This window comes from Crinia signifera, chromosome 12, assembly GCF_055691185.1.
Source record: "Crinia signifera chromosome 12, ASM5569118v1, whole genome shotgun sequence".
NCBI lineage: Eukaryota > Metazoa > Chordata > Amphibia > Anura > Myobatrachidae > Crinia > Crinia signifera.
The window spans coordinates 74481544-74500059 of NC_139228.1; the positions used below are offsets into that span (position 1 = coordinate 74481544).

The window sequence follows — 18516 nt, forward strand, 5'->3', positions numbered from 1 at the left end:
CAGTTACATGACCATCTGGTGCCGGTTTCCTGTGGCAGATTTTGTAATTGAACTTGCCAGGCTTCAATGAATGTCTTCTCCTTGTCTCAGAGCCTTGGGATAGGATACAGACTACAAAGCAAAGTTTTTTCGCAGTCTTTACTCCTCGGGATAAAACGTACTATATTAATTTTTTTGCAGAAACTGCGTTATACTCCAATTTAATATTTCCTGATATTGCTGATTTCAAACTTGCCCGTTTTTAATAATAACAAAAGGACACTCCGGGGGCTTAGTTACCATCTGGTAATCCAACATCGAAGGCCATAAGGTACTCAGCATCCTATGCCTCATTAATCCTAAAAGTTTATATTACAGAATGGCAAATGAGCACTTGTTACTGTGCACGGTGTCTACGGGTAAGTGTCTCGTAAGCAAAGGCTGGCTTATTAGAGATCTTCTCGGTATCAGGAGACTTTTGTCAACATTGTGTGGAAAATAACAAACATATGTTCTTTGGCTTTCTTGTATTATCCATAAAAATGAATTTCAGAAACAAAAAGTTTAACTTTTTATTTTGCGTTACCCATGATGAATTATGTAGTCAGTTTTCTTGTATTTACCGGAAAACTAAATTTCAGTTTAACTTTTTATGTTGTGTTACCCTTGATATTCATATATTATATCTGATGGTCAAGTGGAAAAACTAATATAATTTTAGACAAATTATATAAGTTTGTCCACATAAGATATAATATACAGTATGAACATCAACATCAAGGGTAACACAAAATAAAGTTAAAGTGAAATTCAATTTTCCGGTTAATACAAGAAAATTTACTACATTATTTATCATTGTGTTGTGGTTTTAGCTTTTGGAAAAATCACCCTCAAGTGTTTTGATTTTGATTCAGATTTCGGTTTGGCTTAAAACATAGCTACCTAATTGCCTCCGGGGGGGGGGGGGGTGCGATTTTACCTGAGTGGCATAAAGGATGGTGCGGGGGGGGGGAGCCAGATGTGGGAGACTTGATCACTTTCTCAGGAAGTGGGGGGGGGGGGGGGCAGGGATTGCCACTTGTTTTTTGGGAACCACCCGTGCCATTCTGGGAGAGTAGGCAAGTATAGCTTAAAATCCACAAAGAATGTGATAATAGCTAATAAATATAGAAAGAACAGCTAAAAACATTTATCTTAGTATAGTAAAAACCCAAAATCCAAAAAGATTAAATTTGGTTTGGTTCAGTTCCAGAAAATTGTGTTGATTTGGATTTCTGAACTGAACATCTGACACTAGCATGCCACCCTCTATCCCTACCACAGGTGTGCCACCTTCTACATTCTCACAGCCACAGGTGGCATCATTGGGGATCTTTTCCAACCCCTTTGAATTAATTGTCAATCCATCCCAGATGCTAATAGATGGGACAATTAACATTATTAAAAGGATTAAACATAATCAAGCAATAATTATTGTCATGTAGACTTATTTTTTTAGTGGTCTTAGCTAAAATAGATATTTATTATAGTACTAGATTTAGAATGACTGACTGAAACCTCGATTTCTCCTTGCAAACGAAGGACTGCCGGAAAGCTTTGTAGACACATTTATCTAGTTTTAACACATGTCCGTGTCATTCCAACTTCAAAGATGTAATTATAGAGATGTTCACAAGCCACACACTTCTTTCATATAGGCCCTGGGTCTGACTGTCTTACATACATATCACAGGATCAAAGTATTGTGGTCTAGTCATTTAGCGCCCTGCATTTTGTGATGATCTGCTCATATTAACAGCTTTCATTTCATTTTCATTTACAATCTCTTAGAGTTTCATCTTTGTACTAAAATAAATGAAGATATTTTTAGTTAAATAAAAATGCCCATGAAGGTTAAATGTACAAGCGGGTCAATGGTCTCCATTCTGTTTGGCGTCGCAATCGGAATAAATTACTGGAGCGTTCAAAAACTTTCCAAAACAAACACCGTTTAATGGGATTACATTTTTTTTTCATAAGCATCAATCTTAACCCTTTGAGTTCCAACATTGCTGTGACAGATCCTCAATATATCCATTTAAAAATGCCGGACTGTTCCTTTCTTGGGTGCAATATTTAACTAAACTTCAAGGAATTGACTTGGTTGTCGTATTTGTATTTATTTATACTAATAGAACAGTCGCTGTGAGCGGCGCTGAACATTTTAGTGGATATATTGAGGATCTTTCATCGCATCGTTAGCACTCAAAGTGTTAAATGGGTTTTTACTGTAGAATAAAATCAGGTAACCATTTAAGGGAAGTACGGGGTTAGTCATGGATGTTGGGCAAGTGCAAACCACTACGGCTCTCATGCATTTGGGATTGTATACAGTATGTGTTAATTTATGTAATTATAGACACACTATTTTTCTGTTGTATGACAAGGGACAATGGGCCCGATTCAGGATTCAGTATCGCTCACTAAGCAGCGGATGTTCTTTGCTTTGCAAGCGGCTTAACGCCACCCACCAGCTGGCCGAATGCCCGCACCCCTGCTGAGGAATTCCCTCGGTGACATGCGAATGGATGTGTATGCTTAGACATTCATTCATATGCGAGTGTATGGCGGGAAAACCGACGAACATCTAATGATTTTTTCCCCCCGTTTGCAAATAAAATGCAGTCTAGGATGACTTTATTTACGAAGACCTGGCCGAAGACGCGGTGGGCGGCTGACATCATGTGATGTCAGCCGCAACCCCCCTTGTGTAGGCAACGGGCTGCCCATGGGAATGGCCAGTGTTTTCACGGGGACGCCCTTAAAACGCTAAGCATTCTCCTGATGCTGCCACCTGCGCGCCCCCTCCCCTACCCTTGAGAATGCCTTGGTGAGTGACATAATTGAACATGCACAGTCCTCAAACATCGGAACATGGCCGAATTGCTTTTTTCCTAAATCACTCCCATTCTCCATTTGTAAAGTTATACAATATTTAATGTTGTTTGTGCTCATTAAAAGCATCTTCCTCAAATTACTGATGTTTAATTGCTTCTGGACAACTTTCATACAGTACTCTTGTTAACTTATTTAAGAACAGTTGATTTGAAAATAGAACCTCAATAGAACCCAAAATTGACCACAAAAAAAATCTAGATTTTTAGTAGAAGCATCGGAAACAGTTCTATTTGAGTCTAATTCAAGGGAATTGTCTGAAATCGCAACACAACGGAATTCATTTATGGGAAAAAAAGCTTGTGGGATGCTCTGGCTGCATAAATGCACATAATTGAATTAAAAATAACATGAATATGCAATTTAGCCCAGGAATAAAGGTGTTTGTGGGTGAGTTAATTTTTGGATCTATTAAGGTGAACAGAACACATTTAGAACTTATAATAGAACTTCAAATAGAAAGTACCATTGAAAAGCTGAATGGAACAAAAAATATTAACACTTAGTAAATTATCTATTTTGAATAGAGTAACTGTTGGGATTTTTTTTGGGAGGGGGGGTTGGTTCTATTCTGGTCAATTTTATATAGACCACAAAACACATTTTCAGATATCAATCTCTTTGTAATATAATTGTCCTCTCATCTACTTATTCCCATTTCATAACTTACATTTCCGTAACCCCCAGTATCCTTGAAAATTTCATCCTGTCCTCATCTCCATCATCTCCCTCCTACAGTGTCATAACCTAACCACATTTCCTTATATCAATTTCCTTTCAATTACATATTTGTCCTCATCTTCTTAACCATATCTCCTTATCCCATCTTCTTCCCATCTTCTCCACATTTCCTCCTCCCAATCTCCTTCTAAACTTCTCGTCTCAATCTCTGTGTAACTCTCTTTTTCTACATCTGCTTGACATCATCTACTCTTCCCATCTCCTTGCACCCATTTACTCATTGCTTGCTCCTCATCCATTGTCACCACAATGTACATTTCTTCATCTCAATCTCCGTGTTACCATCTCCTTGTCCCCACAACTTTGTCTCATCACCTCCTCCACATTTCCTTCTGTCCATCTATACATTCCCATCTCTTTGTACTCGTCTCCTTAATCATATTTTATCATCCCAGTCCTGTTGTCTCCTTCTTTTCTTACCAGTCTCCTTCTCCTTGTGCCCCATATAATTATATATGGAACTAAAATATACACTGTAAAGATTATTTATATTATATATTACATGAGTTAATATTTTTATACTATTATAGTCTTTTAGAATATTAGGCTCCAGATATCGTTAGAAACCAAATAATTACATAATAAAAATAGGTATTTTAAACCTCAGGGATGGGGGCTGGCAGGAGACGTGATCATTGGCGCAGTAGCCTAGAGCAGTGCAGGGATGTGGCTTTAGAGAATGCTTATTTAAGGGGCGAGAGAGGTATTCCAAAACCTTTTTGTTCCAGGCTTACAACCCTCTCTTCCCTTTAAGTTTTGGTTGCAGTTTTGTGTTGGCCCTTCTGTGGCGGGAAAGCATGACAGGTCAACAGTCTGGGTGAATTTGCTTAGTTGAGGTTCGCTACCTTCAATAAAGGTGTCATTGACAGGTAGTTGGCTGTATCATGACCCAAACGTGTGAGTAGTCAAAGTAGAAGGTGAGTGGATACCATTTGTTTCTTATAGAAGTTTTATGGCTGTGTTTGTTCACTCTGGGCGTTATCTGCAGGCAATGCTTGTTGTTGGCTGTATTTGGACATTACAGATTGACTGATTCTGTCCATCCTTTCTTTACCACCAAAGTCTTGAAAATAATAATCATATTGCATCCAGCAAATTAGCTATTAGATTTTCTGCCAAATCTACGTCTACGTCTTCTTTAAGGTTTAAGTGATTTTGTACCCATGACATACCTCCTCCGATTATAATGTCCTTTCATCAGACATAGTTAATCTCTATTTGCTTTGTGTGTCTCCCGTGATGTATATTGACAGAGGGGTTGGCAGTGCCATATAAAATAAGGAAGTAGTTTATTCTAAGAGTCTGCAACACTACAGTTCAAACACCGGAGACATCCGCTCATACTTATTATTTTTTTTATCGAAGCTGCTGCTTCTAAATAAATGTATTTTCAAAGAGGTGTACGGCGCACGTGTTATGTGTTGATAAAATACAATGTCACACTTCACTGGTTACATGCATCTGAATATGAGCAGACCGGGGAAAGGGAAAACTGTAGCGTGTTCTCAATTTCACCCGAGACTGGTCAGTGCATATTACAATGACTGAGACATGAGTATGTGCGCAGATGATGAATTCTCTTCCAGAATGGAATGGAAATGAATTCAAACTATTACAACATTTGCTGTGCAGCTCATGTATAGACAGATAGTAACACCAGTGTTTTCATCAATATCATTCCAATTCTTCTCTTCTGAATATAAATGTTTATATCAAATGAAGTAATAAGAAAAAAAAAATGGCATATTTTTGTACAAGAGACAGAATTAATATAATCACATTCTATTTTTAGGTTCTAGTCTCAGCTGGGAAAATGTTCTTGAATTTTTAACTCCAGTAGAGATATGGTTGTATTGAAAACTAATTTAATTTCAATAGTATAGCCCCCCCCCCCTTCTCTTCCAGTAAAAAAATGAAAAACCCAAACCCATGAAGTCATTCTAAACCAAGAAATAATGTCCAAAATATGGACCTAGAACATCTTTGTCAGCAAAGAAAAAAATCATGCAAATGGTCAATACATTGCAAGTGGGCATACCTCCGACTGTCCTGGTTACAGGGGTGCTCGGGGATCGCTGGGCACCCCCCCCATCCCAATGTGATGACAATGAAGGGTCGTAGTGTTAGGCCACACCCTCCACACAAGGCCACGCCTTCCATCATGTGGCTCCACCTTCATTTTGGACCAATGGCACATCCAATATGGCAGGTCCTGATTCGAAGCAGACAATGGCCCTTATTCTGGTTGGTGCGGTCGAGCCGCATATGCGGCTCCGACCGCACCAGACGAATCCCCGCCCACCCTACGGATCGCCACGGCCGTCCGTACACGAACGGCTGGCGATCCGCATAAAAATGGTGGAGGCTACGCCTCCACCATGGTGGGAGCTGCCCCCTGCATTCGATGGTCGTCGACCATCGAAGGCAGGTCCGCACGCCGCGGCAGCTCCCGCAAGCTGAGACCACACGGACAATCGTCCGTGTGGTAGCTTGTATGGGGGCTGAAAGCTGACATCCGGCAACGTCAGCTTTCCGCCCCCATGAGTTGCGTCATGCCCTCATTAGCATGCGTACGCCCCGCGTTTGCATGGGAACGCCCATGAAACGCGGGGCGTATACATAGGGAAATGAGGGCATGAAGCCCCTCACTCCCCTATACGCCCCCTTTGCGGCGTAGTAAATTTATGTGCGGCGAATTCGCCTGCACATGCGCAGATTGACCTCTGCGCATGTGCAGACGGAAAACATCGGCGGTACGGCCGCACGCGGGCCGTACCGCTCGAATCTGAATAAGGGCCAATGTTGGGAAGTATGGGTGGAGTATATGTACCGTGCACAGATTACGTTTAGGTGGGGGGGTGTTCAAACAGAAATCTAAATTAAATTAAATAAAAGCATTTCGAGTTCATTTATACTTTAAAAAATCCTCCTTATTTCTTGAACATTTAACAATTTTTATTTAAATCATTCAGTGCCTGAATCAGTTTGGTTGCATCATTGGCGCATCCATGCTACTTAATACTTAAAGTAAGCCCAAGAACAGAACAGAAATCCCGAAAACATGGCTTGTTAGGATTTGGTTTGCTGTTCTATAAAGCCCAAGGCTACAAGGGGTTCAGTATGATTTCCCGACAGTCGGGATCCCGCCGGACGGAATGCCAGCAGTGGGGGGAGTGCAATGCGGCCCCTTGCAGGCTTGCTGCACTCACCACCCACCACCCCCTCTATGTAGGTCATGGACCCCGACAAGGCCAAATAGACCCTGTGTGCTGGGATTCCAACTGGCGGTAATGTCGGTAATTGGAATCTTGGCATTGGCATCCTATTTCAGATGTCGAATTAAGCCCTGTCGACCCTTATTGGCCAACCCAATGCATGTTGACCTAAATAGGGTCAACCTAATTACCCATATGCCTTTGCAGCAGTTTGAAACGGGCCCTTAGTAAATATGGTGTTTATATTCCTTTAATAGAACAAACATTGATGGCCATTCAATGTTAACATATTGCTATACTGGGGTTACCTGTGGTTTCCAGTTTCAGTAAATATACAGATAGCAAAACTGATGCTACTGTATATACAACACCCTAAAAAGTTATCCCTTGTGTTCCTCTGCTACAGTTAGAATTTGAAAGCTGTTTGTCCTTTAATTAAAAGTTAAAGACAATTAAATTGTATGGATTGTGTATTATTTTCAAATAAGCACCAGTCTGGCTTTAATCAAGCAACGTTGCAAGCCTGCTTATTAAACATTGGAATTAATAAATTATGCAAGTGAATACTGAGCTTGTGCACTTCAGTAGAATCTAAAAATTCTATTTGCATTTGGCAAGAAAAGAAACTGTTATTTTTAATAATGGTTATTAAAATGTGAAATGTTTACAAAAAACAAAACAAAAGTACAGCAATACATCCCCTTACAGTATGAACACCATAGGAGCAATTACATTAAGTAATACGCCAGGTCAGCATTTACTGAGCACATTTCCTAAATGATTCCAAAGTATTTATTTAAGCCGCTGCTGCAACTATGGAATTAAAAATGTAAAGGCTATGGGGATATGATATTATTGGTTCTAATGTTATACTTTAGTGCATTATGCACATTTGGGCTATTAACCTTAAGGTGCCCATACACAGGTCTGTTCTGGCCTGTTTTCATCCAATTCTGACGAATCAGTCCGATGTACTGTATCGGATGAAAACTGGTCAAATCAGAGATGTTTGATCCAGGTTGGATCTGATGGGTGTTCCCTTGCGTATCAGATCAAAACCTGGAGATCGTATGCGCAGCACATAAGATAAATTGGAATTGGACCATCAGAGGCACATTGCAGGTGGTTTTTAGCACCCGGGATGTACTGCATCCAATCAGTGCCGTATATAGGTGTGTGCCAGTGGTGCAGAACCAAGCAGGAGAGGCTCTTTCTCCGTTCTGCATCCTCTGCTGCTGGCTGCTGTTCCTGTCTTGTCAGTCTGACAGGAAGCAGCATTAAAAGCGCTGTGCTCCTACGAGATCCCCTCTACCACTGCAGCTAGCAGATAGAGAGAGAAGCCGGCGGAGAACAGGACACTGTATCGGCGGTGCGAAACGAGGTTTCAAAACTCCCATTGAAATCAATGGGCATCCACTGATTGGCTGATAGAGCTGAGAACAGGCTGCGGTAGCAGCGGGTGGGCAGGAAAGTTCAAAACTCCCATTTAGTATCAATAGGTGGTGGTTGATTGGCTGAGAGAGCTTGCTCAGCCTGTCAGCGGCCACCCATTGATTTAAATTGGATTTTTGAAATCTTATGCTGCTACAGCAGCCTGTTCTCTGCTAGCCTCTCTGGCTGCTAGCAGTGGGGGGAGGATTAGTAGGTGGTCTTGGACTCCCCCCAGCAGCTCCTCGGGAGTCCTTTTTACAAACGAGAAATCTCGTGCGATAAATTGTATGCAAAAATTACACATCATGCACCTGATTGTATGGAATGCTTCCTGGGGAGCTGTTGGGGGAGTTCAAGGGATATTGGGTTCAACTTGTCCTTCAGACAAGTCAGTCCTGTGTATGGTCACCCTTATAACACCAATCACATTTTAGCCTTTATTTTAGCATCAAATATCTGGTGGGTTCCAATTGTTTACAGATTTATGTTTTTAGATAGGTCAATATAAAATCTTTATTTAGGCTAACAGAGAAGGATATTAGTTTAATTGTTGTTATTCTTCTTTTTTAGCTTTAAAAAAAGGTCGTTATTGGATAACTCCAGATCCCTACCACAAGGATGACAACATCCAGATTGGGAGAGAGGTGAAAATATCCTGCCAAGTGGAAGCCGTTCCTTCAGAAGAGCTTACGTTCAGTTGGTTTAAAAATGGGAGGCCGTTGCGGAGTTCTGAACGAATGGTCATTACTCAGACAGACCCCGATGTCTCTCCAGGCTCCACAAACTTGGATATAATTGACTTGAAATTTACGGACTTTGGGACATACACTTGTGTTGCTTCTCTTAAAGGGGGAGGAGTTCCAGACATCAGCAACGATGTCAACATATCCAGCAGCACAGGTAGGCAGATTCCATAGTAACTATTGCCAACGACAATGGAAATTTTTTTTACCAGCTGATTGGAAAAGTTGACATACAAGATACTGTAAAACTGTAAATGCAGGTGACACACTTGTTCTTGTTGTTAATCAGTGACTAGGGATACTCAACAGGCTATCACAAAAATATGGTACTGTGCATTAAACAACATCTGAATGATTGACTGTATAAACAAAGCTATTTTAATACAAGACCATTCATTATGTCTTCCTTGCATTAGGATTTGCGGTACACAGTTTTTCACATGGTTATGTGTTTTATGTACATGGTGATATTGGTGAAAAGTTTGTGCACACTTCACAAGTATCACAGATTGACACTAGGGTGTGTTACTTATATTTTATGGATGACTTGGAAAATAGATCAACCCGTATTAAGGATATGAGGAGGACACATTACATTGCTTAGAAATAAAGAACCTCAGATGAGCAGCACTTGATTTAGAAAAAAATTTTTCACAGTATATACTGCAGGGGCGGGAAACCTTTTTTGTGCCAAGGGCCATTTGCATAGGGAAAAAATCCTTCGGGGGCCATATGTAAAAATTTCTCTTACAAATTGTCCTTCTGCAGCTGTCCCACGCTCCGCCGGCTGCCGCTGAATAGGACTGACAGTCTCCGGCTGCTGTTGATTAAGAGGAATCTCGCGAGAAATACCGATCTCAAGCGAGAATTCCCTTGGACTTGACTCCTGGCAAAGCCGCGGGGCAGGTGGGAGGGCCACTCAGACCAGCTACGGGGGCCGAGGTTCCCCACCCCTGATATACTGTATGCACACAAAATATTTTTTTCCTATAATATTATTATTGTATTTTGCAATGAAATATGTTTTGTAAAGTTTTTTTTTAGTGACTTTTTTATGATTTTGGTAATGCTGGTGTACTGGGACTCTCCACTTTTTGAAGGCTACATCTACCTGCCAGTGATATGATATAACCGTAATCCTTTGCCTTTTGCATCGTGAAGTAAGAACTACACCTTTAACTTGTCCTGACGAAGGGGGAGACCCCGAAACGTAGGCGTTTATTGACTGAATAAATCAGTCCACTTTTCACCGGTAACAAGTCCCTGAGTGCCCTTTCTTCGCATCTTTATATATATATATATATATATATATATATATATATATATATATATATATATATACTGTGTATATATATATATATATATATATATATATATATATATACAGTACATGCATACACAGACACACAAGGTTTACTGTTTAACTTATAGTTGAGGTCTCACTGTCCTTTAAATCGCATCAACTGAGACTTAGAAGATAAAAATTTGCCATCTTATTTATTTTCTATTCCTCTGGATGTGGAAGCTATTACTTCAGCATTATTTTGACACGAGAACTGCTTCTTGTAAATCATATCTGGGTTTTCATTAAAGATCGCATTGCTAGAGGGATATTTATACAGCTTTTTCTGTAACTGTGAAACAGAGTTCAATCAGTAGTATCAAATTAAAGACACACATCCCATCAGAGACGGCGATTGCTTCGCTCAGTTACAAAGTGATTTTTGCATTCTGGCTTTCTACCATTAATGCTCTATACACGTTGTTAGTTATGTTAGCCATTAGATGCTGGAAAGGAAATATAACAGGTTATTTGAGCTATAAATCAATATGTGATCCATTGACTTACTCAGCCTTAAGCACTCTTTCGCTTGGTATCCAGCAAATGCCTCGCTATTTTATTGTACATTACTCTGCGCTCCCAATTTTAATAGCACAAGCACCGCCGCAGCGCAGCCTCTTTCCCCAGCTCAGCACACATTTCTCAGTGCTGTTTGCTGAGCTGGGGAGAGAGACAGTTGCAGCAGCACGCCCCCCTTCTGGAGGCCTCACCTGGTGGCCTTACCCTCTCCATTTTACCGGGTCCAGCTCACCTGTCGGTGCCCCCACTCATACTTACATCTTCTGTAAGATGTGATTTTTTTTATTATTATATTTTCAAACATAGGGGTAGATGTATTAAGCCTGGTGAAGTGATAAATGGGAAGGTGATAATGCTCCGGCCAGATGAAGTGATAAAGTGGATGGTGATAACGCACCAGCCAATCAGCTCTTAACTAACATGTTACTGGCTGGGTTTGAAAAATAACAGTTAGGAGCTGATTGGCTGCTACATTATCACCAGCAACTTTATCACTTCACCAAGCTTAATGGGCGGGATGTACTAAACAAAAAATGCAGTGAAAACCCCATTTTCTGGGTTGATACCACATTTTGAAATGCACTAAAGCCCCTCCTGGCAGGGCTTCACTGTGGGGGGTATGCCAGCTCTAGCTGGTGTAACATCACAGAATCCTATGGGCTTCTCTTCGCAGCACTGCTGTGTGAGGGATCCAACATGGATCCCTTCCAGAATGCCCCGCGGCTGCCCAGCTTCTCTGTGCATGCACAGTTGGACTTCCCCATCAGAAACGTGGAAGTCCAGGCAGCAGCAGTGATCACAAACAACGGCTCTTATCGGGTGAGCTGCCCCTTTGTGTTGTTCACCGCATATGTTAGCACATATGTGGTGAGCATTGGCGCGATGGGCGGGCGGGATGTACAGCCGATGCTTGTTACATCCGGCCCATTACATCTGCCTTCTTCTACAGTTAGGCTACTTTACCAATAGCCTTGGACAGTGCTTCCTGCTAGGAGTCGGTCAGTCTGAACAGTGGCCATGGTCTATAAAATGGGCTTCCCACCTTCTGGTTACATGGATTCATTAGTTTGTACATGCGTCTTGCAAATTTTTGAAAATTGAAGCTTTTTATTTGTAGCACCCCTATGTGCTTTTCAGCCCTGTCTTTATAATATTAGACTAAATTATTGTCCCGGGGTATAACACAAAGCTATATTTGGGGAACAGCTCAGCAGATTCATTGGAGCATCACACAATGAAGCATCACTTAAACCCCTAAAAGCCTCTTTATGTCTTTTAATCCCAAAATTTACCATAATATCCATCCCATTTGCACTAATGTCTCTACACTCCTGTATTAATCAGCATGACTCCATCTGCTCATACCTGTAACCCCATCATGATCCAACACCTACTCATATACATCTCAACTCTACATCCATGATGCCTCTAATTTATGTCACCACCCCCACCTTACCATCCAACCATTAAGTTCATGCATCCCAGTCTCGAAGCACATGAATCATCTCTACGCCACTGAAGCCCCCAAATATGACCAGTGGTGCCAAAAGATAGAGGAGTATCTAATTACGCAGACCCAGGTCTAATTCAGAGGCCCTATATCAGGCAGCAGTTCTTTTCAACCAAAGACATGGGTGTATAAAGTGTTAGGTTTTGTTGTGTTGCAGTCTAAGGCTGTATAGCCAAGCCTCCTACATTTAGGCCATACCCCCTTTAAGTACCTGGGCCTGGCCAGGCTCTCTACTGCCCTGCATATGACCTTGCATTAATAACCTTTCTCTCCAATAATCCCATGCCTATAACCTGAATCCCTTTGATGTGCCTGCACCCCTTTGTTACAGTACATAAACCATATGTTCCTGTCCCTCGCTATATGCAACACCTGGATGGCCTCCACCAGGATGAGATGGGATTGGTGTCTTCCGAAGGTCTACTCTAAAGGTGTTTATTGGGTACATGGAAGTGCTCTATCTCCTTGTGATAACCAGAGGTTCTCAAACATGGTCCTCAAGGCACCCATACAGTCCATATTATAGATGTATTAATAGCTCAGCACAGATGATTCAATCAAATTGACTTAGGTTCTAATTAAGTTATTTGTGGCCAAGCATGGATATACTTAAAACCTGGACGGGTGTGAGGTCTTAAGAACCGTGTTTGGGAACCTCTGATGGTGACAGATATAAGAGTTGTGCTCTGCAGCTCATTCTGATACTGAGGCAGAAGAGGGGAGGGTGGGTTGTAGAAAAAAAGTTTTTTGGGAATAGTTAGAATTTTTTTTTTCTTCCCCCCGACCCTTTTTTTATACTTACCTAGTCCCCCGGCGTACACGGCAGGCCTTCAGCTTAATCTCCGGCATCTCCAGCAGTCCCAGGAGTGCATTGTGCGAGTTCCCAGGCGCGCCGGTGACGTCACCGGCGCACCTGGGAACTCGCGCAATGCACTCCTGGGACCACTGGAGATGCCGTAGATGAAGCTGAAGGCCTGCCATGGAAGCCGGAGGACTCCATGGACGCCGAGGGACCATCGGGGACCCACCAGGGGACAGGTAAATATGTAAAAAAATATTCCAAAAACCGGAAAAATCCCTTATTTGGAATGCTCGTGGTCCCGAGCATTTCGGATAAGGGATACTCAACCTGTATCTGCAGAACCCAGAGCACCCATAGCAAGCCCATAAGATCATGCAGAGAACAAGCAAATTGCACCTGGATAGTTCCTTGGTCTCAGTCATTATCATTTGTGCCGCCAGTAGCAGGTAGCGATGCTAACCCTTCCCCCAAATTGTGTTTTATTCTATTACAGACAGATAAAAATGTTACTGACATTCTAATGTCAGAAATCTTAATGATGGCTGCCACTGGCAACCATTCTGCTGTGTTCTGGAACCATCCTAACACCTACTATAGGATGATGATAATTAATTGTATTCCACTGATGAATCTCTATTTATATTGACTTAATCTAAATAAATAGATGTTTGAAGCAGTGTGGGGAAGTGAGCCATGGGCAACCTCTCCACTAGCTGAATCCAACACTCTTCTCACTACTTCAAACATCTACCCCATAGACATTTCACAAATAATACCTACAGTAGCCTCTCCTCCTCAGGACTTGTGACATCTGCCCCACCTGCAGTGAAGCATGGTTTTGCCCAGGTGCTTGATTTTATTTTTCTTTGCTTTACTTACAAACATGAATCAGGTACAAAGTAACGCCAGAAAATGTGTAAATTGAGCACCATAGAAAATTCAATTTTGATTACACACTGTAGCTGCAATCTTACTCTGTGTTTCACTGGACGGACAATCTTACACTTTAATGTATGGTGTTCAACATGCGCTTATATTTCAGATGACAAGAAACTCAGCGCATCTCATCATGCAATCACTGTCACGCAGCTTCACAAGCATGCTAAAAGAATGGTTACACAGCTAGCTGCATACTGAGAGATATGATATAGTACTACTGAGGGTGCTATTCTATAGAAACGGTACTTTACCACCGTTAAGAGGTTCGGTGGACGCTATCCTATTAGCCCCAATGGTGGTGTTCCTTAGCCCCGTTACATACCTCCCCCAACTGTCCCACTTTACACAGGACCGTCCCAGGGCCAGCAGTGTCCTGCAGGGGGGGGGGGTTGTATTTGGGAGTGCCCGGCTGGGAATAGATGCTGTGCGCATGCACACAGCATCTATTCAGAGAGGCAGAGGTGGCGTAGTGATGGAAAATGGCATCCCACAAGGCCACACCCCTATGAAATAGGTCATGCCCCTTTTTGGGTGCGCATGGCTAAGCCGCGTCAGCGTCATGATTCAAAGTAAAAAATGTTGGGAGGTATGCCATTACCCGCTGTTATCAGGTATTAGGGCAGATGTATTAAGCCTTAACAAGAGATAAATGCAAGGGTGATGAGAGATAAACGTCCAGCCAATCAGCTCCTTACTGACTTGTTTCGAACACAGCATGTAACATGGCAGTTGGCAGGTGATTGGCTGGATGTTTATCTCTCCTTATCACCCTTGGATTTATCTCTTGTTAAAGCATAATACATCTGCCCCACTATGCCTAATCCCGATATACAGCCGCCGGACAGTCAAAATACATGGGATCAGGGACTTATTCCTGATCCCGTGTATTTTCACCTGATTGCAGGTCCATTTCGGGCTGATAACAACAGCTGCTAATTGAATACCATCAGTCATTAATCGTGATACCGGCTGTTTGCATCAGCCAAAAAACATTGCGTATAATAGTTATAGTGCCCTGAGAGTTTTATGCAGGTTAACGGGACCATTTAATGTGAAAGCAAGGCCTGTCTAAAATGATCGCACTTGCGTTTACCCAGAAAGAGAGAAAATTTATATTGCATCCTCCAATTTGTAAGAAGATAACAATTTTTTGGCTTCCTATGAACACGGTAAATTTAAGATGCCGTCAACGAGCAAGTATTACATGTAATTACTCCATACACAACCACTTCGGCTGTTGACTTTGCGGTCATATCTTTATGCCATTTCCTGCAATACATCAGATTAGTGTCAGCACGTAGCAGAGTGCCTTGTGCCAAAAGAGAACACAGCGTACGAAGACAAAAGTGTCGAAAATTACTGTTTTCAGTCTAAGATTTGGACTGTAAGATGCAATTTTCGGCAAAGGAGAGACGTTGTCAGACAAAGATTCACGTTCCACCTTCATGACTGCTCTCTTTGAGTTTTCGTTCTCGTTAGAGTTTTCCTAAGCCCTCATCTACATGCATTTGAACTTGTCTTCTCTATAGCAATGATTGAAAGCTTGACAGAACATGGGAATATGATTGGTTCTTGGTAGGTTGAAATACTGCCGGCTTCTCAGCAAAGATGGAAGACAACTGACAATTGTTTGACATCACTTTTAGATGATGAGAAACTGGCCAGACACTGGAATATTCAATATCTCCTAGCATATGATTGATTTGTGACAACATCAAATGTACTGTTTAGAATGGCAGCTGGCAACAGGATAATTGGAAATATTCAAAGTGAGAGCGCTGTTGTGTTCCTCTAGCATTTTTCGTACAGACAAATACAATTACTCAACTTAAAAGACCACTAAATCCGAAATACAAGTTAATCTAAAATGAAAAAGGCGTCTTACAAAAGCCACATTTGTATTGGAAAGTGGCTTAGAACTACCGTAATTTTACAGCAATTCTACGAATCCCCGGTGTGAAGTAGGTTTAGGAAATGATAGGTGTTTATGCAATGCATTTCTAGGTCTGCAATGGACTGGAATTTTTCAGACATAAGGCTTACATATGGAAGCAAAGACGATGTTCAACTCCACAAACCGATTGTTGTCAGACTGCGCATGTGCTGCGAACGCGTTGGGCATACTGTACGTGCGCAAAGTGCCGCAGCAATTCCGCTCGCAATGAGGATTTCCTGGAGAAGTGATAGACAGTAATGACCATTTAGGGATGTTAACGGGGAGTAGTTGCAAAAAATGCAGGTGCGGTGTGGCAATTTTCGGGGTTTGTGTCTCTGCTGTGAGCTTGGAGCGCGGCGGCACCTATGTCACCATTGCTGTGTCCAAGGAGACTCTTAAGCCAGTGGCGGAACTAGAGAGTTCGTGTGATGAAACGCGTAGAGTCGTGGCCTAGGGTCGATTCGGGCAGAAGGAGACGGAGAGAGCGTAACCGCTCCATCTGTATGTGCCTTGCACTGTGAACATATGCTGTGAGATTGCGGTGATTAGAGCCGCAGGTTGTGGTTTGGGACCTTTTCCGATTATTTTTATTATTAACCCGTTTGTATTTATTTATACTAAAAGAACAGTCACTGTGAACGGCGCTGCCATTTTTAGTGGATATTTTGAGGATCTCTCAGAGCAGCGTCGGCACTCACGGTTAAACTGATACATGCCCTAGGGAGCAATCGATTTCATTTTTGTAGATGTCAATAACTGTGGATCCAGGAGTCCGCTTGCGTTGAGGAGAAGCAGACGGTCCAACAGATGGACCTGAGTGCAGGATAATCAGGGAGACAGCAGGAATACAAGTTTGTTTGTAGAAAGCACGGTTAGCTTGGGACTTGTAGTTCCACAAAAGAGACTTGTTTAAAGTCAGTCTTGCGCAATATATCTACTGGATAAATAAAATGACTTCAGAATTATGGTGCCAGTTCCTTATTTGTAAACTTATCACTGTAATTGTGATGCTGGGGGCCGGCAAAACAGTTCAACAGGTGGAACTTAAATGCAACAATGGAGACAGAGGAGGTCATTCTGGTTGACTCGCAAAGCTGCAAATTTTGCAGCTTTGTGAGCCATCTAAGACCTCCAGAGTGTGCAGTGTGACCTAGGGGCCCATGCAGGCCGTTTCTTCCAAAAGGCAGCTGCCTAGGGTGCTGGGATTTGGGGGGGCGCAGCCGAATTTGCCTATCACAAAAGTAAGGGTGGCCATGCGGAAGAAATCCCTGTGGAACTAACACTTTCACTTAAGGGACAGGAAAATAGTTACTAGTTGGTGGGGAGGGGAAGGGGGAGATATTTTGCCTAGGGTGCTGCGCAGCCTTACACTGTCCCTGGGCCCATGTAAATGCCTATTTTCCTGTTCCGTATCAGCATCTGTGGCAAGTGTTTCTAATTTATCTTTTCTACTATGGGTGTGGATCATTATGTCGACAAGAGTAAGGTCGACAGTCAGTAGGATGACCACCGTCAGTCAACAGGTAGAAGGTGTCTATACATGGTAAAGGTCAAAATGCATTAGAGTGACAAGGTCAAAAGGTCGACACAAGCAAAATAAAGACATGGAAAAGGTGACACTGGAAAAGGTCGACATGAGTTTTTTTGTGTCTGTCAACATGGACACTATACCGCTTCCACTCGTAGCCACGTTTAGCTCACCATGCTTCATGCACAATGCCTGGCTGCGCTCGGCACACTATTATATTGTCCCTCTATGCCCACTGGGATGGTAAATTATATACGAGTCGCTTTTAATAAAAAATAAACATGAAAAACTAATGTTGACCTTTTTCCATATCGACCTTTTCCATGTCAACATTTTGCTGGTGCCGACCTTTTGACCATGTCAACCTGATGCACGTTGAACTTTTTCATGTGTTGATCTACTGCCTCGTTATCCAATAGTTGTCAAACTATTGGCTGTCGTCCTAGACACTGTTGACCTCATGACCTCAAGCCTCTATGACTGGGTTTCGATTACAAATGTAGGGCTTATGTAATGCGGTCGGAGTTTGCTGGAGGTGTAGGATGCCGGATCAGAACCACGCCTCGGAAATGATTACCACTTTAAAAATACGTCCGAGATTGGCCGGGAACCCGCACCTCCGACAAACACAGCCCCTTTTACATGAGCCCATCATATGGATAGCAAATGGGGGCCGATGCAAACCCTTCTCCGATGGCCGAGGACTGCGCATGCTCATAGGTGATAATGCGCATGTCCAGACACCCGCAGTGAGCAAACTTTTTATTGGCTGGGGGGTGCTGGCTGCATGATTGACAGGCAGGGGGCGATCCGGGGTGGGCCCCCCTGGCGTTTTATAGGCGTTTCCACAAAAAAACGATGGGCGAGCCCATAGAAATGCTGGGCGGACCCCAGGGA

At 42.4% G+C, this 18516-nt stretch overlaps 1 protein-coding gene across 2 annotated transcripts in view; it reads left to right on the forward strand.

Annotated features, from left to right (window-relative positions):
* MDGA2 (MAM domain containing glycosylphosphatidylinositol anchor 2) overlaps nucleotides 1–18516 on the forward strand; it is a 580635-nt gene that overhangs the window by 408512 nt on the left and 153607 nt on the right. For both annotated transcript variants that reach the window (XM_083166414.1, XM_083166413.1), the window contains exon 7: nucleotides 8871–9200. In XM_083166414.1, coding sequence (XP_083022540.1) covers nucleotides 8871–9200 — 330 coding nt within the window. The remainder of the gene's footprint in view (nucleotides 1–8870; nucleotides 9201–18516) is intronic.